The 24,368-nt window shown below is 38.4% G+C and overlaps 1 protein-coding gene across 1 annotated transcript in view; it reads right to left on the reverse strand.

Annotated features, from left to right (window-relative positions):
* Positions 1-8,831: 8,831 nt before the first annotated feature.
* Positions 8,832-24,368, reverse strand: part of gucy1a2 (guanylate cyclase 1, soluble, alpha 2) — a 38,377-nt gene continuing 22,840 nt past the window's right edge. The window contains exons 5-9 of the mRNA XM_020639980.3: positions 23,990-24,202; positions 23,082-23,354; positions 21,128-21,271; positions 15,195-15,349; positions 8,832-14,941 (exon numbers count right to left, since the gene is read on the reverse strand). Coding sequence (XP_020495636.2) covers positions 14,722-14,941; positions 15,195-15,349; positions 21,128-21,271; positions 23,082-23,354; positions 23,990-24,202 — 1,005 coding nt within the window. The 3' untranslated portion in view covers positions 8,832-14,721. The remainder of the gene's footprint in view (positions 14,942-15,194; positions 15,350-21,127; positions 21,272-23,081; positions 23,355-23,989; positions 24,203-24,368) is intronic.

The raw sequence follows: 24,368 nt of genomic DNA on the forward strand, positions 1-24,368 counted from the left end.
GCTGTATAAAACATGGCCGTCGGTACATAAATAATTCCCAAATTCATTGGCTGCACAAACTGAATTCCAGTGTCTTAATACATTATCTCTACAACAAAAACTAGGAGTTCAAGAAACAAATTATCCTTCAAATTGCAATGTAAGTGGTCGGTTTCACCTCACATTAAGTGTTTTGTACAAGATGTAAAAAAACTGTAAAATGAAGATGGCAATTTATCACACAGTCAACAGCCTTAATAACATCAACCACATTACGTAGTGGCTTTTATAAGCCAACACACAAACACAGACACACACACACACACACACACACACACACACACACACACACACACACACACAGAACATAAACAAATCTGTCTCTCCTTGTTCCGAACACAAAATGGTAAAAAAAAAAGAAACATCCAAAAATTCCAATCCGATTCTCTATGTGGATAAATGCACGTACAAACCCTATGGTACAAACACACTGTACACACTCTTTCTCAGACATAAACAGACAGAAAAACACAAACACACACACACACACACACACACACACACACACACACACACACACACACACACACACACACACACACACGCACAGTGAGGGTTGTTTTTGCAGCTGAGGGAGACAGTACTAATTGAAGATGAGTTCTTCAAGGTCACAGGTCAAAGAGGCTGGGGATATGTTTAAAGTCTGTATGTGCACAAGCATGAATCTCTGTTAGCGTTTCATTACACATTAAACACAGTATGTATTTATTGATGTGTTTATAGATGCTTTTGTTAGAAAATAGACAGAGAGGGAGGAAGGGGTGATTGAGGAAATACAGCAGAGAAGGAACATTCCAATCCACAGTTTTTAATTAAATCTTCTCATGATTTATGAACCTTGTGTTATTTTTCTGATGTTTAAATTTAGAATGTCATCAAACAATTCATGAAAGAGAAAATGAAAAGTGCTGTCTGAGAAATAAATTATATCCGGCTTGTTGGCAGAGGGTTTGAATTCTAACTGGATGTGTCATTTTGGCTCTTTGCTTTTTCTTCTTCTTTTTTGTTTTTTCACTGCACACGGCTACCATAGCTTGGTTAAACTTCTCACTTTGATAACGTCCATGCACAAAGTATTTTCAGAGCAGTGGTAGAAAAGTTGCGCCCCATGTACCGACGCAAAAGGTCTCCAAGCGGGCCAAGTCCTACCTGTGGCTCCTTTCACCGCATGTCGTTCCCTGTCCTTTCAAATAAAGTGAACAGGATTATTTGTGCCTCTAGCAGAATTTACAAATTAATTTGATGAAGTAATATTTTCCTGAATTGGACAGATCAGGATGCTTTTTCTAAAGGTTAGGTTTATATGAGCAAAAGTATCAGAATCAAAATGATTGTTTTCTTGTGCAGTGCATGGGCTTTAATAGATACACTTTTTTTATTGCTATTAATTCCCCCTTCATCTTTTTAATGAATGTTAAAACAAATGTATGCAATTTGAATATTTATTTCCCACCCTTATCTTCATAAACTTAGAAGTTCTGGGATTTGTTTAAGGGATAAGTCAGTTTTTATTTGATTCAAACCGTTTGTTTCTAAGTTAACAACCCATGCAAATAAAGTGGTGTATTAGGAATTTGATTTGACAAGTGCATCAGATTTGTGTTGGTTTTTCTTGTTCCTTATATAACTCTGCCACTCTTTATCCCTACCTGTGTTATTTGACACAATCTTGGCTTTCCTCCTCCTTTTGTCTAGTCCCACTTATCCCACTTATCCTCTTCTTCTCTCGCTTAGGAGGTTAGAAGTTCCTGTCGGCTGTAAAAGAAAAAGAAGCCATAAGTATCAATCGAAAAACCTAAACCCTCTTCCACCTAAGACAAACATGGACGGGAGTGTTTGTGTTCTCCCAGGAGTGAGAACACAAACACTGACTTTCTGAGTCACAGTGATTAATGTCAAGTTAAAGCAACTCCCTGCTCACTACAAAAACCCTGACTGCAATGTGCGGAAATATGACTGGGTCAAGATGACCGTCAGTCTGTAACTGTCACTTTACAGAGCTGGACATTTATTAGGATGTAAAACAGGCCACATGTCCATATGGTCACATATACTCTCGATGACATCAGTAAAGTTTACTTTCATAACTTCTTTTTCCCTTCATTATAACTTCAACCAGTTTAACGAGGAGGTGAGGGGTGATCCATGTCATGTAAATAACCAACGAAGCACAATAAAGAGAAGCAGCAAGTGCTGCGTCCTTTTTCTAATTGGCTGGATATTTGCAGTAATTATAGATTTCTCTCATTATTTATATGGCATGATTGAATTACCGAGCAATCAGATTGGTCCAAATGAGTCTGTAATGAGAGCATGGTAATGAAGTTACGTGATTTTCCAGGAAGTAGGAGGATCTTGAGAGTGTAGCCTTAAATCACACCAATAACAACACATACACACACACACGTGCACACACACACACACACACACACACACACACAACAGAATACAAACCCAGAGACACATACAGTTTGTTTCATCAGCTGTGTGTCTGCATCCTGTGAGTTATTTTGAACATCCATGGATGGACTTCAAAGGACATTATGTAACATCTTCTGTCTCTGCTGTATTTGAAAAAAAGAACATCAGATGTGTCTGTTTTAAATTTGTTCATGAAATATTATTTTAACATTTTTAAAAACACTGCTACTTATTTACTTGAGAAAATTGCCGACTCAAATTTTTTTTATGCCAGTTTGCTTTACATGAAGACTGGAGACAGGATGAAAAAGCCTTGATTCATCCAAAGTTTCAGAAAATGCTCTTTAAAATATTTTACTCTCTCTCTGTTTGTTGTTTGTCTGATATTCAATAGTGGCTAACAGTTCTTAGAACTTTACTTTAATCATTTACTTTATTCTCAAAGAGGAATAAATGTCCGTCTGATGTTTTCATTATTTTGAAAAGAATCAAATGGGAGCTTTGCAGGCCAGTGGACAAAATGTTTGCTGCATAATTCATGCTAATTGTGTTTTTTCTAAATAATCCTGTAGGTGATACACTCTGATTTTTTAGACTAACCAGGATTTTACATATGGCTGACCACAGGGTCTTCAATGTCCATTCATGTCATAGCTGCTGCATCATATTTATTTAAGCAATGAGGATTAAAGAATTAAAATTGTCTACAAATGCATACAGCATAGCAAAAAGATACTTTTGCAGGAAGATGTAAATGATGGGGGGGGGGTAGTGGTGGTTAGGAGCTCACTCACACTTGTACACTCTGCACACACAACAAACACATGCAGATTCACGCAAAGAGCATCCTACTCACACGGCCTTGTGAGGTTGCCTCCGTGATCTTTTAATTTGCATGGATCAACACTAATCCTCCAATCCTGCTCGTCTCTTTCCACTCTGGTGACCCTGGTGGAAAATATCAGAGAGAGGCAGGAAACGTGGATTATTGCTTGTTTTGGCTGAAGTTGTGTGAGGTTTCAAGTTGTCTCCCATATTTTTCTCTTGTTTCTTTTTCCCTGTTTGTAACTGCTTTCTATGATGTTTTATATATTGTCATATTTATAAATTTTGCATCAGCATGCTCTTACTTGCCATAAAAGTGTTTACATCCATAAATATTTAAACCCAATACTTAATGAGTTAAGACTGCATCATTCCAGAAACAAATCATCTAAATGTCTCATGCATCATTTCAGACATTAATTCCCCAAGTTCAGTTGGACGTTTGGTATGCTTTCTAACTTTCAGATTGCCACAAGTATTAGACTAATGTAAATAATTTGGCATAGAAGACCAGGCCTTCAGAAAAATTGTAGTCACTAATGTATAATTAATCGTGAAAAATATGTTTTGCAGAGCAGCAGTGCTGAAACAGGAGTTATGAAAGGGATGTACGGTGCAGAAAATGAGCCACTGTCTGAATAAAGATGATTTAAATGTAAGAAAAGACAGCAGAGATTTATGTGCACGCTGATTAGAGAGGGCGAAAGAGAGAAATGAATTAAGTGTTGACAGCAAGGAGGGATGGGAAATAATAAAAAAAAAGGAAAACAAGTCATTATCTATAAGGCTAACACCCTCCACTAAGCTATAGACATATACACAGATAGAAGAAACACTCACAATCACACACATGTGGAGGTTTGCAGGGCAGTGCAGTGGGCGTAAGTTGACACGCCCCATTAGCCCAAGTGTGACAGTTTATTACCTTACACGGAAAACAAGGAAGACGAAGGTCACTCCTTCCTTCATATATCTTCATCTACATGTTTACAGCCCACAGATATAAATAAATCTGATCATGGTTTATAAAGACAGAGTTGTATATCTTCTATCCTACAATTATTTTTCCTTTTAAGTCTTTTACTCTTTGTGTTTTCAATTTTTATGATTAATGATTTTGATGTAATTTAGCTTAATGTGGAAAGAGGAAAGGACATATATGTTCAGTTGGCACCAAGGTCATTTGGTCTGGTCCTCTGTCTTATTTCTGTGAATTTGTGGAGATATAACTACTATAACAAACAGGGGCTTATCATTTTGATAATTACGGAGATCTCGAGAGCAGACACACTGCAATTAAAGGAGCATATATAAATAGACAAAATGTACACAAAATAAGAAAAAGACATGCTACATTTAGAAATGTTTAATTAAAGAGAATATTATCTAACAGAAAGCCCAGCAAATCACAGACAACACAATATAAAAATGACGCTAATAGTTAGACAATACAGCCATATAACCAAACCATATACAGACAACATAAAGAAATTGAAATATCATGACCAAACATGAAATGAAACTCCTCACATAAGAACATAAAACATAAAACACAACCAAACAACCAAACAACACGTCAAAATACAGAAAACAAGACCCGAGAAAGACAAAAGGTAACACAACCAACGACCCGAGAATAGACAACACAACCTCATACATACTCAACCAAATATGGAGAGTACAGATATCTCAACCAGATCCAGACAAGTCATTCAAATACAGACAACTCAACCAAAGAGCAGCAACACAATCAAATACAGATTGCTCAAACATATACAGACAACTCAACCAACAAGATCATTCAAACAACTTCAGACACCACAAACAAACTTCAGAAAGGAAACAGGAACATAAGAAATGCTAACAAAGAATATTCTACAACTTTCTGATGAACTGCACTCCTCGGAGAAACCGAAAGTTTATTTTTCTGTTATTTTGGTTCTGTTGGACCAGGCTGCTGCCTTTAATACGGTGTATTACACGATCCTACTTTCACACCTAGGAAAGTCTGCATAGGAATCAAATGTATTGCCTCCTAATAGTTTGAAACCTACCTCACCGATAGAAGTTATTCTGTCAATAGCTTCTATGGCTTTAGCGCCTCTTATTTGCGGGGTCCCGCAAGTCTCCATTTTGGGCCCTATCCTCTTTCTATTGTTTTTGTTGCCATGTCTTTGCTAATCACACGGAATGTTCCCATGGTGATTAATATAGTATTTCTGATCTGATCTATCTGCCTTTAACAGCAAAATTGAAATGCTGCCATTGTTGAACTGCCTAGAGTTAGTCAACTGGACCTTCTGGATGACTATGCTGCTGCTCATAGCCCTCTAGCCTCTCATAAATGTCAATCTGTCAAACATTTTGTCTTGTGTCTAACAACTGAAAGGTAAAAAAATGCACTTAACAGAAAACAAAAGGAGCCTTGAGGAAAATCAATAAAACAAGGAGAAGTCTTGAGGAACAGATACATGGTGAACATGACAAGAAACTGACAAGGACGGGAAAGCACATAGACAGTTACTGCTCAAAGACTAATTAGCAAGTGCAATGAGTGATAGAATAAATCCAGATGACATATGGGGCCTTACCTCAGGGTAAAACAATATATTTGAAAATGCATTAGTAAGTGGTAGTGCTTATTCTAACATTCAATCCTTTCTTTGCTAACTTTATAATTACTAAATCCCTGGCCAACATTATTATATGACAGAGTTACACCAGAACTAACGATTTGTAAACAAGGTCACATAATTTAATTACCCTTCGTGATTGAGCATGTCATTGTAATAAACTATTAGTTCTGTGTTAACAAAAATATAGGCAAGACTTGGATTTCTGGAAGGATACTTTTGGATACATCCACTAAGGTACTTAATGATATCCCTTTAAAAACAACAAATTGTGTCTGGTTTTTACTTTATCAGTTATTTCAAATTAAATTAATCCAAGTTATCTGATTTGTGTGAAGCGTGATTTCAATTAATATTTTTTTAATATGTTTTCCTACTTAACCAGATGAAGCAGGAATTCACTTAAGAATGTTGCAAGAAAGGATAACTGATGAAATAGTGGATATTTTACAAAAACAAGTCTGACTATTTTGATCAGTGTTGATGATATTGAGCTTGGATGAAATCTACTCAATGCCCTATGGCGACCAGCAGGGCTTTGTTTAAGTGCCACCTGTTATTTAATGTTTCTTGCACACCTCTTTAAAGAAATCCAAACAGAAGCCAAAACTAACCAACAATTTCAGTAATGTTGTGCATTTACATCTGATTTATTGTCTCTCCTGTAATTCCTGTAACCCTCTAGTCCTCCATCCATCCTTCCCTCTTTTATCTTTCCCCCCTTACACCCTCTGTATATGCAAATAAGTCCCCATTACACTAATTGGCATTGAGAGACCTGAATATTTCACGTGGACTATCATCCCTTCACAGGCGGGTGAGTGTTGGCTGTGGCATAACATCGCACAAGCTAACATGCTGATGGAAATCTCACACACACACACACACACACACACACACACACACACACACACACACACACACACACACACACACACACACACACACACACTGATGGCATGAATGAGTGAATAGAGGTCATGCAATTTATACTGTGTGTCTGTCATATTGGCCAAATGAAGCAGTGGTGAGTTATTGTGAGGTGTGTGTGTGTGTGTCAGTGTGTGTCAGACCACTCGGCATCAGATTGAATTATGCAGTCATTATTTATGGAGACATCCCGTAGAGGAGATGCTCTCTGATCTCTTTGTGTGTATTCTTTATTGAAGAACATGGGGGTGGTTTGGTATGTTTTTCTTTCAGCTTGACCTCTTTGGAGAATTGGATGTAAATGTCACACAATTAACCAACAACCTTTCTGTACCTGTGTAAAATGTCTGACCTCTATACACAGGATTATACATTTGCTTTGTTTCTTTTTAACCTGTGATGTGTATAAAAACTTGAGCTGAAGACATTTTGTAACAATAGAATGCTTTGCACTGTTAGGTGACCTAACAAAGTGACTTTTATTTTTACATCGGTAATATGGTTCTACTGTTGAGCTTACTGTAATACAAAAATGCAACTTTCTTTTCTCAGCTTCTCATCAATGGTGCTGGAAAATAAATGTCCTTGTTGGCTTATCATCGGCATGTCATTTTAAACTGTTGGGAAGCCAGTCACAAACCAGTAAAAGGAACAGGTCCCATCCTTGCATACAGTAATTAACACCAGTTGTCTCCTGCAAACACATCTGTTAGGATCTTTGCAACCTGCAGCACGTCAGTGTTTGCTTTGTCTACATTTGGTTGTGTTTTCTGAATTTGGTTGAGTTGTCATTTTACTTGTATTTTGTTGAGTGGTTGTATTTGTAAGTCCCCTTGAAAGTGTCAAGAAACTGAGCAGTTTTTATGTGGACAGGTAAACTGTTCCATAACTTAGGAAGTTGGAAGTTTAAGGCCCAGTACTGCTACATGTTTTTACAATTAACCAGATCATTTTGACCTCTATTTAGGTGCACGTTGTTAACAGGTGCAGCTGAGTGAGCAAGACACAGAAGATGCCAATCAAACAGAGTCTGTACACGCCCACACGTTCCTGAGAAGACCTCTCATCAGGCAACAAGTGAAAACACCTGTGTGGGTGGAATCTTTGTGGAGTAGAGATCATTTTTTTCATAGATTGAAACAGTCCGTTGTCAGGTAAAAATTTAATCAAGTCAAAGCAAAATAAAGATTTGTATAATTAATTGGAAAAATAAATTTGATTTGATTGAACTGGATACTTATTTACTAACAGCATATCCAGTTACATGATGTTAGCAGAGTAACAAAACCTACAGATAATTATCACCTTCATATGTTAGAGTTTTAACTTAGTGTTTACCTGTCTAAAGTCCATGTCTTTATAGTTTTGCTTTCCCATATCACTCTTAAAGCATGTTTTTTTGTTTGATTTTGCATTGAAAAACTTACAGTACAAAATGTGCATCTGCACACTACCTGCTGAGTAGCATACAACCAAAAAAAAAAACCCTGCAGTTGGAGGTGAACACAGAGTAGGTGGAGACCAAACACTGAGCTTGCATACACAACTCCAAATGTAAGATAATGCTGCTCCATTACTGCTGAATTTGTAAACTAGCAACTGTTTGTTAACAGGTTTTTCAAAAACAAATTAATGATGATAAAAAAAATCAGTTTTTGTTTTCTGAATGCAAAAGATCTCAACCTTTACGCCAGCGTTTGGTAAACCCATGGCATACTATCCTGGTGGTTTATGCAGAAACATGGGAAACAACTGATGAGGAATTGTACCTCAACGTTTTAACTGAAAAGTGCTGCCTTTTCTGTGTGTGCTGCATATGTGTATAAAAAACATCAGATGAATTAATTTCAGGATCTATATTATATTTTTGACTGTCACACACTAAAATCCATACACACAGACTCAAACACTCATGTCAGTGATATACAGATGTGTAAATACATGTTCACACAGTAACAGCCACACACTTGTTTCCTTATTAAATATACTTGGTGTTTTTTATTTACATAATATAAGACAGAAGATGTGCCCTTAATGTCAGTCAGAAACCAACAGCTGTCATCATCCTCTTCTACATACACGTATCCAAACACAGGCTCTTAACAGGTACATGTCCAGGGTCGGCTCTGTATCTTTATTACATGGCATCAAAATACAAAAACGCTGACCAGATATCTGACATGGAACAGTGCCTCCAAAAGAGAATTGCCAGTGAAATGGTAAGTTGTAGGATTTTACAAACATTAGTATCAAATATCAGTTAACGTCATTGAAGCTACTATTTTCCTGTGAACTATTATAGAATAGGAACGGTGGATTAATGCACATCCATTAGGAGGACCTGTCTAAGTATGAAAAGCATTGACCAGTTTTATTTCTGCTGTTAGAACCAGGTTCATGTTAAATGAATAGGGACCAGTTTCCCATCAACTTAGACCTTCTTAACTGTAACTCAGGATTTGGGGGGGGCTGTAGTTGATCTCAGCAACAAGACGGTTTATCAGTTTATAGCAAGTCCAACTAATAACACAGGTTTAGTAACATCATGTTTCCATTAGAATGACATGTTGGAGAAAATGTTTTATAAAGCCATGACTTAGAGAAAATCATTCAAAAAAAAATGAATGTGTAAAACGTTACATTAGTTCTTAATTCTCAAAAGAAATAAACAAAAAAAGCATTACTTTAAGGTCACTATATTAGATATTATTATTATTTTCAACCTTACACAAGTCTCCGAGGCCCTCACAACATGTATGTGAAGTTTCCTGCCAAAAATCTACTCTGATCCTGTATTTTAGCACGCCTATAAACACCTCAATTTCAGCCCTGCTCAGAACAGGCTGTTCCTGGGTCTGTACCTTTAAATGCAGGTAATTTGTATCTGACAACGCCCCCTCCAGAAGGGAATGTTTCTTGCTCAATTGTTTACGCAGATTCTGAGGGTACAACAAACACCTAGCTGTGGCAATGTCACCCACCTGGGGGAGGGGATACTGCCCTTTGTGATGTCAGAAAGGGAAAATCTGTTTAATTACATATTTTCTGAAAACGTGGAGCAGGCAAAAGATGGAGAGGGTGGAATTTGCTCATAACTGGGGATATGTAGACAGACTAGGGGAAACATTAGTGTTCGAAAAACATAGTAAAGTGTATTTTGCATAATATGTGACCTTGAAAGGTGGGCAGGATTTGTTTGACACTGGCAAGTAGACAAGATCTAGCCTGGCTTTTGACACATACAGTCAAATGAAGTAAGAGGCTGGAATAGAAACCAAAGCCAATAGAAAATGGGACGAATTAAAATAATTTTGTGAATTACAAGAAAAAAGTGTTTAAAATGTATTTTTATCTTTTTGAATATATTGAATAGACCTAAACATTAACTGGTTTGCTAAAGGTGCCATAGGTCTTTATTGGTAAATTATTATGCTTGTATATTGGCAGTTCAATAAGTTCTCTTATTGTACCCTCCCACACTAACCTCAGGATCATGACAACATGTGTTCACATCCATTATTTGACACAGCTCATACAGTACAGCTCAGTTGTATTACCACTGTGGTTATGATTTAGGCCTGTGAGACCAACAATTTGAACTGCAGTGTGTTGGTCCATGACTGACAACACTGTAGAGAACCAGCACCTGCAACACTCCCGCACTATATCAGCAAGACATGTAATATGGGAACAAACGTCTAATATAATGCCAAGAATTGACTGTCTTGGAGATGTGAGCAGTGCACACAAGTTGTGTGGGTGTAACGCTGATGTAATATCCTTTATTTAGCCTAGATGCAGAATTCAGGTACTGCTGCAGTTGAATGTAAATGACACCTGCTTTACATTTAAGATCCAACAGATTTAGTTGGGGTACTGTACACAATAATGTATGTATGTATGTATGTATGTATAGTAGAAATAACTGCAGGGTAGAAGTCAGGGAACTCTTGTGTGTCAATGTGTGAAAGGCTGCCTCAGGAAAACGTTAACCTGAGCTCAATAACATAACCGTCAAATACACTTAAGATCAGTTAACATACCAACACTGAGTAAAATCAGTCCCTCATGGCAGATTCAAAAGTGTTTATAATGGCTTCTTTTTTGAACCAAAAGTCACGCATACTTTTGGGTCTGTGGCAACTCAAAATCACCCTTTTAAAATGTTAAAAACCTCTAAAAACAAGCAGACACACAATGTAGAAAATGTTTACAAAGGCAGTTTATCAGCTAAGCTAGCAACAATTGCCATCACTGCTAACATATATGACTAATCATCGGCACATCGTTGCTGTTCTTCAAATATTATCTCATCTTGTCTACATGTTACAATGCAGCTGTGTTGCTATCTTCCTCAAATAGTTAAATGTCATTGTTGCTAATTGAGTGATTTATGTTAAACCCTCTGTAGTAAACTAATGCTCGAGGGACCGCAAAGGGGTCAATTTGTTCATGTGGGGTTTTTGATCACACTAAAGTAGACCTGCAAGACTTTAGGAACCTCTCTGAAAAAATGTTGGTGGTCCCTAAACAGAAGTTATACTCAAATTTGTTTTAAGGGCAAATTAAGGCTAACTTCCCCAGGCCTTATAGACATGGTAAACATCCTCTAAGTTGTGGGAAAACCTGAACCGCTCTCTAGTGTGTTTGACCATTTATACTGAATCAGAATTGACTGATCCGTGGCCAGCTTGTCAATATAACTATAAAGAGAAATGTCAAAGTGCCTTTCTTCTGAATCACTTGTGTGAACATAAACTTTTTGACTTACAGATGTCCCAGGTGGATGTTGATAGTTCTGATTTTGTATACTATCACAAAAAAACATCAAGATTATAGATCTTTTTTGTCTCGTGAAACATTTGGGCTTTGCTACAACAGAGCTATTAACTGTTAACATCTCAGTGCTATCCAACAGGTGTAGCAAGCTCCAAAATGAAATTAAGCTACTTATTAAGATTTTAAATTTCAACGTGTCTTAATTCAATTTATACTGTAAATATGTTTTCTAGTCCTAACACTTCATTACATCTAGTTATTGGTTAAAATACATATTTCTGTTATGCTATAATACCTGATATTTAGGATAAAATTATCCATGTGTGTGCTACATGGTTGGATTTATCAGTTGTTGTTATTTTTCCAAGTCCATGTTGTCTCTATGGACTACAAATTGTATGGAAAATTATTTTCAAAAGTGTCTACTCTAAGCGACAAAAAGTATGAAGACCTGAATGAGTGCAACGGCTTCAAGATTTGTGATGGTAACGCTAACAGAGAATCTGATGAGAGAATTTGATTATTTTATCGCATAATGACCTTTGACTGAATTTTTTTGGCACTTGTAGAAAATGTCTGGCTCAAACAGTCAGAAGGTCAAACAGATACCTTTTGGACTTCACTGCTTCTCATCTTACCATCCTTGCTTGAACACACTGCTGTATTATGCTGGTGTTTATCTCAGTTAGAGGGCACATTGTCTCTTAGATGGTGAAACTGAGCCAGATGGTCCTTAGTCTTTGTGTCAGAGGTAAATTATCCTTCTGATGCTTTCCCTTCAAGCTGTGTTTAACATAGCATAGCCAGTTCATGTTCCTGACGAATCCCCTGTCAATGCCACAGAGCTGAAAAAGTGTCAAAATGTGTTGGTCCGAAAGTACACAGACAGCAGGTAGCACACATTTACTTTAGCAGCAACATTACCCTGTGCTGGTGGTGTCTCAGAAATCAATTGGCACATTTTCGTTGAATCATTTAAGAGGTTCAGCAACCAGTTGGTCATTTGGCAAATGTAGTGACATACTGTAGCAGCTTACACGTTTCCCATTCGTGGGCAATTTTGTCAATTAAAGTTAATTTAAACTAGTTCCACAGTTTCCTATAGTCACTAATATGTATTGCAATTTCAAGAGAAGCTGTTATTATTTGAGTGATCATCTTATTCGTCAGTTAAACCATATCGTGTATGCTGTAGCATTTTCCCCAAGGAGGTAATCGTTATATCGTTACACGTTATACTATTTGTCTAAATTTAAACGAACTAAATTGTTAGAGAATTTTATCCAAGCTCATCAATAATACGCTGCAACTAGAATGTGATTTTGATTCATCTTTGCATACACGTTAGATAAAAAAACATTTCTGTTGACATGTCATGGAGACTAATGCTTAATTAATGCTTATGAACATGTACGGTAATTAGAGTCACGTCCATGTATGTCAACGAGGGAAATGGCAGCCATGTTTGTGTGTTGTGTAAATCATCCAAATGTGCCCAGTCTCTGAAATACTGAAAGTCCTTTTTTCATGATCCCTTCACTTTTGAAATGTATGTTGACTATTCTCTCAGACAAAAACTTCTGACAGATTTTCTGGGTTATTGAGCGATGTGGATGTATCTGGAAGGCATGAGGTTCCTCCTAAGTGAATTTCCTTGCAGGGGGCGAGTGAAAGCTTTTATATCCACATGGCTGAGAACAATGAGAAAAAAAAATGGGAACCATGTTGAGCATGCTTCATATGTTAGTTAAGTATTACAGTATTAGTAATATTTCTGGGCATTATTGGTATTGGTTGATCTGGAAAACAAAACAGCATTTCTAATATCTGAACTATTTAAGGAGAGCTGATTACATCTTTCTAAAAGTAAGACACAATTAGTGTCCCGGTAGCTTGATGGGATGGGACAAGGCGCCTACCATAAGTTGACGTCACAGGTTCAAATTTGTGACTCTTAACCTTTGGCACATATCATAACGTCATCAAAGAGGCTCACTCTGTTGTAGCTGAACAGAAATTTAAAAAAATATTCAACAAATTGAAAGATGATAAATGAAGCTCTCTCTGTGTTTTATTCGGTTCAAATATTACAAATGTATTCATCTTATACTTGTCCTGACTTAAGCGGTAAAAAAGGCACAGAGCTGGGTTTAATTTTCAGTCCTAGCATATTATTTGCGATGAATTGGCTGGACTGTTGTCGGCTATAGTTTGCAATAGGTTAGAAGCAGAAAAGGCTCTAAGATTAGCTTAGTCCTAGCCATTTTGGCATTTCTTGTCTTGACCCCTATTAAAACATATCTACTTGTATGTGCCTCTCAGTGTGTCCCCCTGATCCCACAACCTGGTCCTACTGTGGGTTGATGTAAGGAGCAGCAGATGTTAGATTTGAGTTTGGTAGAGCATGACAGGATTTAGTAACAGTTAGAGGGGGATGAGGGGGAGTTATATTGTTCTTTATCAGTTGACTTCCCTGTATAAGAGGCCATGATGCACAGCAAACATTTGTGGGATGTTGCCATCTTTTCAAAGTTCATACGTCGTCATTGGTCATCATCCACTTTTGAATTGAAAGCAGATTTGTTCTTTCTCCGCAATTCTGTTGATCTCTAACCAGTGCAACACCAGTCTGTGTCCAGGTTTTCTCCAAGCCTTGTTGAGAGCCACCTGGGAGAAAGGGCCAATGGAGAAAGCTAGATACCAGGTATGAAGCTCATGAAACCAGCAAGATCATCACGTTTTATATTTAGGTTTCTCTGCTAATTGACCAAGTCAGTCCTTGTTTTAGGGTCTACGTGAAACGAGCATAGCTGCTGTTCCTTGAGTCGTTTGAAGCATATCCCCCTCTCCAGAGGAAGATGAGGGCCTTTTGTTCCTTTTTTTTTTTTCGCCAATGATGAGAGAATCTTTTAAAGTTTCATTCGTAGTCATTTTCAAAGTTTCAAAGTCATCGCCCAGGTCTGAATCCAAGTTTACATCCATTGCATTTGCATATCCATAGATCTGTGAAATTAATTTCCTGCACATTTAAACAGGTTCAAAACTTGCCCCCTCACATGATGAGTATCTCTTAATACAAGTCTGTGCTCCGACCCTACAAACTTGTTTCTCTTAGAAACATGGTCCCGATGCTGTAGGAGACTTTCCTCATAGAGGCTGGGGGAGCCGAGCGAGAGCTGGTCAGCGAGGCATGGCTGTGAGAAGTCCCTGCCTCCAGAAAGTAACATGTCCCTGGGATCTCTTTGGGAAAGTTCTCTGGGAGCTCCAGCCGTGATCGAGGGACGAATGAAAAAGAACGGTCATCCTTCAGCAACCTGTTGACAAGAGAAGGGAAGACATTTCTTCAAACGTGAAGGTAAAAAAAACAACTTATTATAGTTGGCTGATATTTCAATTCATGTACACATACTCACATATATACAGTATATAGGAATGAAAAGATAAGCCACATTGCATTCTAAGGCATTTATAAGCATTTGTAGTTATAGCAACAGTGTTAAAAATTAGACCTTGCATGTTTTCTGTCCATGCATCTTTTGTCATTGTAAGATGAGTGCTGTAACTTACTGGTAAGTTGTGGGGCTAACATTGATACACCTTGGCTGGCTCCCTGATTCAAACTTGCTGGCCAGTGTCACATTGTTCCCAAACAGGCAATACCGAGGCATTTTAACCCCGACCACGCCAGCAAGCACCGAGCCTGTGTGGATACCTATCCTTAGCTGAGAGAACGAGAGGGAGGAGGGGGAAGAACAAAGAGAAGATTGTAAATAGAAAATTAACAAAAACCACCAGTAATATGTTTAATTAGCAAATAGTTTAATAAGTCCTCTCTAAAGATGTCACTCTCTTAACCATGTTTAATAGCCTATATAATCCGTCTACTCTTTATTTGCATTGTTCAGACAGATTTATAGACCAGCCTGCTCATAGTCGGACAAAACTCATCTTTTTATTTCATATGGGGCAGATTGAATACGATGACTGATTGAAAAGAGCCACGCAGCTACATCACAGGTTGTGTTGCCCTAAATGGTTGAAGGTCTTTTCAAATGAGTACAGACATTTTGTTCCGAGGACGCTGATGAATTCCCCTTTAAATCAAAAATGGAACTGAGAAATTCCTGTTTAACTTCCATGTGCAAACTGTCATAGCGATGTAAGAGGTCACATCGCCGGGCTTCAAAACCTTGTCTTGTTTTGAACCACAGGTCTGCTGTGTGCACATCAATCCACTGAATAGAGATAAGCAATGGAAATCATAAATCTGTACTAGTGTAGCTGTTATCTAATCTGATTTCAAGTACATGTTTGAAGTGATGAAATCTTAAAATAGAAAGATTTGGCGAGGGAAATAAATCAGATATATAATTGCTTCTTTCTCTCCTTGGTAACAGTTATTGTGCAGCATAATAATCTGGCTGAGATATGAATTTTTAAATGGCTGATGGCAGAGTGGGAGCTATGTGGCCATTTTCCCAATTTGACCTTACCACTTGATGGCCACTCGACAAACTATTGATTTCCTCCACTTGGGATCAAGTGACCATACATACAGCATACACACACACAACACACGTACACAATAGTCAGTGGAATCCAGTAGAATTGTAATGATCTATTTGAGCATCTCATCACCTAGGTATCCAACGCCACTGTGTGCATGCCAGCATACTGCAAGGTAGTCATGGCAACAACAGGCAATGGGGGTAGTGAGGTAGAAAGAGCACGGACAGAAAGACAGACAAAGGAGAAAGAGAGAGAGAGGAAAATAAGAGAGAGCGAGACAAACTGCAACTATATTTAGAAGGCGAAACCTTGACAGTACAGGAGGAGAGAGAAAGAAAACGAGAGAGACAGAGAGCGAGAGAGGAAATCTGGTAGGTGCACTTGTGTGACCTATTTTTCAGCTAAACTGCTTACAGATGGCCATGCGCTCCTCTGTCTGTCTCTCCGACAGACAACCGCTCTACACACAAACAAATCTGCATCCAGCGCCCACTATCCTCTTTATTTCTTAGTCTCAAAACACAGACACAGTAACGTTCATGCTCCTCTCTCCTTCTTTATTTTGCTGTGAGTCAGCATTCACAGCACATGGCCCTCAGTGAGCCAATGAGCAAATGGCGCAGCAGCACGGACAACCAATCATATTGTAGCCTCTGGCCAAGCTGACAGAAGGATGCAGAGATGGAGAGAGACTGAAAAAGAAGCTGAGAGAGGAGGGAGATTTCATGGAGTCAGTGTTGTTTAATTTACATTCAGTTTCTAGTTTAGAAGCCCTTCCCTCCAACTAATGCAGTGATGTCAAGCGTTGAAGTTATTACAGAAGAGTTAGACTTCGGTGTTGTTCAACTGTATTGGGTTATACAGGGAGTTGATATTGTTGTTCAATCTACCCTAGCTGATAACAACAGCATAATATTATACAATTCAAAATGTAACCAAACATTTGCCTTCGAATTGATCACACAGATGACTCCACACATCTCTAGTATAAACTTGATGAATATAGTAGAACTTTTGTAATACACTGCAGTAGCTTATGTGACACAAACCAATTATACTGGAAACTCAGTTATCAGTTATACCTATTATTCACACCAACTCACGTACTCATACACCAGCACACATGCACAAAGATCGTGCTACAGGCCTGCAATCGAATGGAAACATATATGTTGTTGTCTCTCGCACCTCTGTCTATTTCTCTCCGTGTCCCCGGATCACTCTATTGCTCTCGCTGAACGTTTACTCTCAGTTCTCTCACAGCTCTCATGTTAGTTTGCATAACAGTGCAACATTGGCTGGAGTGGAGTGCACTCAGTGAACAGCATTTATCACGTTGAAGTGTTGAGCACCTCTATAACTCTCCTCTATATGAACATGAAGTGAGGAGGAATAAGGAAGAGGAGAGCATAACAGAGGGAAAAATATATATATAAAAAAAAGAATAGTACAAGAAAAAAAAAACTGAGAGGATGAGCAAGCAAGAAGAGGAAAATAATGGGAGTGAGTTCAAGAGAGGCTGCAGAGGGGAGAGTTACGAAAGGAGAAGAGGGGGAGGGAGCCATGAAGAGGGGAAGTGGGATGAGAGAGAGAGAGAGAGAGAGAGAGAGAGAAAGTGGAAGAACCAGAGAACAGGCCAAAAATGCTTGGCAAGGCCTTTCTATTCTCAGACAAATGGACATCAGTGTCCTGTCTGTTAATAAGCAGCTATCTCTCTCTCAAAGACATTTTACTCCTGGTTTTATGTGTATATTTTTCAAACAAGTCAAAATCAACAGCACTTAATGCTGAAAAAGGAAGGATTCTTTACAGGTGCCGTCCTGTCATGAAACAAAAAAGCATGTTTGCACTTATTAGAAGTTTTATTTTATGCAAGCCCGATTCTGGAGGAGGCCTTGTCCCGATAGTAAACGGAGCTCTCCCCGACCTACAGCGAGATTAGTGGGCACTGATGCCACCCAACCTCCATCGGACTGTGTCGCCCCCAAAACCACTGCCGTCCTCATCATGCACGGCCTGGTCCAACCTCCAACTCAGCGGCAAGGAAGTGTGGACAACAGGAACGCGAAGAATACAAAGGAGAAATCCTTCCTGCATCTTATCCCATCTCCCCATAGCTCAATTTACTTTTGTAGCATAACAGGGAGTAAGGTCTTCTATCTGCTCTTTGTAAAACGTGATAACGAGATAACATTTGTCATAAAGATTGATTGATTGATAATATCGCTGAAAACAGTGAAAGAAGAAAAACAGCAATTCAACATTGACATTGGTGAAAGCGTTTCTGTGATCACAAGACATTTGTTTTAAATATGACCTGTGCCAAAGCGGACGTAATATCCAACTACATCAGGTAATACCTTTGTATGAAAACGACCTGTCTCATAATGCTACCAAGGCAACCAAACAGTGATGGACGACCTTGACGGAGACTGGACTGATGGTCTATATACATAAATTATATCCTGAGTTAACTTTGCATTCTGCTGAATTCATGAGGGTTTGAAACTTATCTAATCAGTCATCGCCTTTTTTCCTTCACTTCTTTATAAGTATATTCATTTACTTTTCAAGCCAAGGAGGAAAAATGCAACTGAATAATATGTATGCTGTTGCACACAGACAGGATTTTTCTCATGAAAATAAATATGAACATGACCTTCATTTATTTATCCTTAAAGGCTTTACAAGTTTTCACACTTAAATGTAATAGAAATCAAGTATATCCTCTGAAAATAACTCTGTGAGTCATGACTGTCTACAATGGGTGTAACACCCGAGTCCCACTGTCTGTGATGTTTTCAGAGTTTTCCGAGTCCTATCTTCAGTTTGTTTACATCGCCTGGACGGACGGCCAGCCGGCTCATCCCCTCACGTATAAAAGTTGTTTAATTGAGGGACTAGAGAAAATAAGAATAACATACTGTACTCACTGCTTAACTGTGTTTCTAGATCACACTCATTTCAGGTAAATTTACGTGTGAAGATATGAGCATAATAAAGATCGCTAGCGTTAGCATGCTAACACAACAATGCAGCGCGAGTTGTTTTGGTTTCATGCTGGTGCTCAAGGGCGACATCTGCTGGATCAAAAAATCGCATAGTAAGCCTTTAAGGTGAACAGATTATCAACATTTCATTTTACATCAGTTTATATATCTGATGGATTTCTACAATAATCATTATTGTAAAACTGCTAACAGGAAAAAATACCACCACCATATGATGGTGAAACTTGATTTTATCACTGACTTGGTTAACTTAATGAGCAGAGATTAACCAGCTTATGATTAATAAAGAAACTGAAAGTAAAGCAGGTCTAATCAGAGAGAAGTGAATGACTGAGGTATGGAGAGGAAAAGATAGAAGACTATCAGCGCTTAGACAGTTAAAAAACAAACTCACATACCACAGTTAGACGCATTATGGTACAAAACGTCACGTTGGTATTGGTGTCCTATTATGGGTTTTAGATTCTGTCTTAGGCAGTTGGGCACATTGTAAACACACACATTAGCAAATAGATTGCAAGGTTGGCGTTATTCTGAGTCTGCAGAGTTGAATTTAAACAGGGATACAAGTGGAATCCACATTTCTTTATTAAGCATCTGCACAACAGAAACGTGTAATTGATCAGAACTGAATTTCCCTTCAGAGTCAAAATTGTCGCAACTCTCATAAGCTGTGAGGAAAACTCTCAGGGGGCAGCATCTCCTCTTCAGTCAGTGCTATGATTAGGACATGCCTAATAGACAAAGGTATGGTACACACATTCAGCAGGGTGTGCAGCTTTATTGTTAATTCCTTGTGTTGGGACATGGGCAGCTGGCTCGAGGGCCAGTCATAAACAGACCGTATATAAATGTTCATCACTTCTCTTGTTTAATTAATTGTAAACACATGGAACGGACATCCAAAGTAAATCCTTACTTTTTACCTTAAAACTAGGCATCATTAAGTTGGTGTTGCTCTTTATTAAATTAAAAATAGATTCAGTGAATCCAGTCTTTAAATAACCTTCTGTACATATCTTACTTCAGATTTCCTCATCTATCTTCCCCCTTTTTACATGCGATCCACCCACTTAAACAACAAAATATGTCATTATGTTGTCACCATGGAAACTGCACAGGTTGCACCCTGTATTACCATAGCAACTGCACATAGTGTCTCCAGTGCTGTAACCTTGGCTTTCGGTATGCCTTCTGAAATAAAATGATGTGCAAATACCGACACAAACATATTCAAAACAAAGATCCATTCAGGCAAAACAGACCCACTGTCAAAGCATTGTAATCATATGATCACACTACTGAGGCTCCTTCTGCAAAAAGTGTTTCATGGTGCTTAAAGCTTGTATTACGCAAAGTATCTCAATGCTGATTGACAAATGTAATGTCCATCAGAGAGGCACAAAACCTTTCTCAAAAGATTGCTATTGCTACTGCTTAGTAATATGCTTAAATTCAGCGGGTTGTCTCGTCTGATCTGAGGTCAAAGTTGAAGCACACCCCTCTCCCCACACACATTAAAAAATCATTACAAGCCAAGAATAACATCTTGGAGACACAACAATGTTGAGACTTAAGTAATCAGTACGTGTTTTTACACTCATAAAGGAACTTTAGTCACAAGGATTCTTTTATATTTATAATCAGTCAGTGGAAAGTTAGCCTCTTCTTTCAGAGGCAATTATGAACTTTACTTGGATTTGTATCAAGTCAAAAAGCAGGAAAAAATATTATTTATATACAATAAACTACACTAAGACAAAAGGCTAATACTAAATATGCAAGGACATAGAGATACAGTCATTGGTTCGGCAAAAAGGCATGTATAATCAACCTGTTAAGAATTGAAAATGCCACATAACTAAGTGAGATTCAGCTCGGAAAAGAAGGGGGGACAAAACAAATCAAGGATGCAACACATAAAAAAGAGATTCAAACATTTGACCAAGAATGTTTTAAGGAGTGACTAAAAAAGCTCACCTTAATAGGTCTCCCATCAGGTGTCAACACTTCTTCAGAAAGTTCCATCATCTTCAGAGCCATGTGTGCGATTGGCTTTGCATGACTATCAACCTTCTTGTGGAGTCCGCCTGCCACACAGTAGGCATCACCTATTGTCTCGATCTGTTTGAGAAATGGAGGAGGAGGTGCAGAAACACTCAAATGAATACGTGTGAGTTTTTTCAGTTGTATATGAAATAACTCATACCCGCTTCATTAAGTAGTAGAAATGAAAAACTCTTCTTTCATTCCTCTTGTTATATAAGAACTACATAATCTCTTTGTCTTAGTCTCTTGGCCTACATCCTTTACAACAACAGTTGGTGAACAGTTGAAGGGATCTGGATAAACCTGCTTATGGCGGCTTGCTCTGCCTCTGACCCAGTCTGACAAGCCAAAAAAACAATACAATACAAACATTTGCAGATGAAGAAAATCCCTTATTATGCTTAATCCTTTGAATCTTTCAGTTACTGTTTCTTCAGAGTCAGATATACTTATATAGATATTTCAGCTATGGTATGACAAGTAGGTGGATGTTGATTTGTAAGGAAACAAGAACAAAATTGAACATAAATCCTTTTCATGTCCTATACCCGTTTGTACATTAGAGACAAAAGTAGCAAAACTCATGCACGTCTCTTGATATAGATAACACATCCCACCAAGGAAGAATTTTAAGAACAGAGCTTAAAGCCTTTGATAAACCACGGATCAGCTTCAGTCAGGTGTAATCTTGAACAGCTAAATTCATGCAAATTATCAGTGGATTTGTATATAGACAATAAGAAACCATGTCTCTTGATGCTTTTAGCAAATGTACACTGTTTCCCACATGCTGCTTTTTTCCCCTTTTTAAATAACTTGCATAACGATGACAGGTCCAAACATTGAATTGTGCATTGCTGTGGAAGTTGCTTCTTCTTTTTCCATTTAACAACACATATTTGTTTGGCATACCCTTATTTAGCTCATCACAAAACTGAGATACTGCAACCTGAGCCCATTTGAACAAAGCAAACAAGCAGTGCCATTGTCAAGGTGTGATGCTATCTTTATAAGTTAAAAAAAAAAAGAGAAGAAAAAAGAAACGGTCCTTGTGAAGAAGAAAAGGAAAAACTAGGAGACAAACTGGCCTCATTTAGGCCTGCCATGGGCTAAATGATTTCCACAGTAACCATGACAATGGAAACATATGGGTGCCTCAATCTCTTCACCATGTCCCTCCTGTTCCTGTTTTCTCTTCCACGCACACACTCACTCATTGACGACTTCACACATAAACCCTCTTTTATACTCTCTCAATCCCTTTTATTTTGACTATGTACAACTTCTTCTTTTTCAACAGACATGTAAAGCATGACATATCTGATAACACAGAGGAATGGCATGTTTTTAAAGCAATGTGGCAGGTATATCTCGTTATCACAGAGACTGCGGTAATTAGATTAGAGATACATTGGTGGTAAGAGCGAGGATTGAAAGAGTGAAAAAGAAGGGAATAACTGTTCTGGTGATAGAGAGTACGAATGAGGAAAATGCTGTGGACGACAGTGAAGTGAGTAACTAGGCCCACAGCCACACAGTCACATGGACAATATTGACACATCTCTGTTAAGCTCCCACATTGATCAGTGACTTTTTCCACAGCACGAGAACAGCCACAAATGACAGCGCAGAAAAAACCCTAAAGATTTAACTGATCTCACACAACAGTTAACACTTGAAGACCCCATGAGAGCGGGTCTGTACCTTCCTGGAAATCAATTTAACTTTAATGATGACCTCATTTAATACAATGAAACTGTAACATTTTATAATCCTAACACATTAGAGCCCCACCCAGTGATTTATGCATTTTCGAAACGTCTTGTCTCAACAGGTATTCACCAACAACACACAAAGAAGATGTGAGAACCTCTCATCTACTGACCTTATAAACATCCAGAATGCCACATTGGTAGTCAAAGCGCGTGTAAAGCTCGTTCAGCATGGAGATGACCTGCATGGGTGTGCACTGGGCACACACTGCAGTGAAGCCCACAATGTCTGAGAACAACATTGTGACATCATCGAATTTGCGAGCCGGTACTGGCTGACCCTGCCACAGTTTCTGTGCCACATCACCAGGAAATATGGAATAAAGGAGGTCCACGGTTCTCCTCTTTTCCTCCTCCAGGGCCTGATGAGTCCGCTCTAAAGTGGCCTAGGGGAGAGAGAGGAGAAGAAGATTAACAGTGTTCTCTTAGGCGTGCTTTCCTCTGATGAATGCACTGATGACAATGAAGCAGGGATGTGGGAGTACTGCGCCAAATTAAAACTGCTGGTGCATGTAAATGTATTCACGTATTAATTTGATTTATTTTGGGGCGTGTTTATCTGCATATGCTTAATTGTGTCTGTGGGTGAGTTTCTTAATAACATCAAGTATGTCTAATGCAATACATTCTTAAGACAGGCAAGTCACGATGATATACGTCTGTCTTTCTTTTGGATATGTTAATGTCTTAATTTTGCCTAATGTCATATCTCTTTTGATGCTTGTCATGACAACTCTGTAAACCCCTTTGAATTGCTCAATGTATGAATGGTGCTCTATTAATACCTTTGCCATGCCTTGCCTATAACTGATGCACTGGCTTGGGTCAAGATTCAATAACTTGCAAAAAGGATCTTTGAAAAAGTGAATTTTAAAAGTATGTCCCAGGAGCAACATTCCTCTAGCCAATAGATTAAACAACTTACACTAAGTTTAAATCAGCCGAGGCATTGAGAATTCATGTTCATGTTCTCTTGCTGTGTAAATATAAATAAACGCACAAAAACTGACAACCGATGTACCTTAAGTTTGTCCATTCTCTTCTTCAGGCCGTCCTGGGCCTTGGCCTGCTCCCCCACCAGGATAACGTCTCGTGTGGCATCATGGATGGGGATGTCTGACAAGTGGAGGCCCCTGCCCATCAGCTCCTCTAGCTTATCAACACGTGGGGAGCCCAGAAACATCAGGGAGCACGACTCGGGCACATGGATCATCTGACCCTTTAACTCCATGACCTGGCAAAGAGAGCATTCAAATGATGTTAGATAAAAAGTCAGGCTATTTGCCTTGTCTAGTTTTTTTTTTATTCTAGGTCTACATACAGTTCTGTGTGATACATGTGCAAACATACAGACAGATTATATAGAGAAATACTGAGACAGGTTGTTCCAGGTAGATAAT

This window comes from Labrus bergylta, chromosome 11 (genome assembly GCF_963930695.1).
Source record: "Labrus bergylta chromosome 11, fLabBer1.1, whole genome shotgun sequence".
Lineage (NCBI taxonomy): Eukaryota > Metazoa > Chordata > Actinopteri > Labriformes > Labridae > Labrus > Labrus bergylta.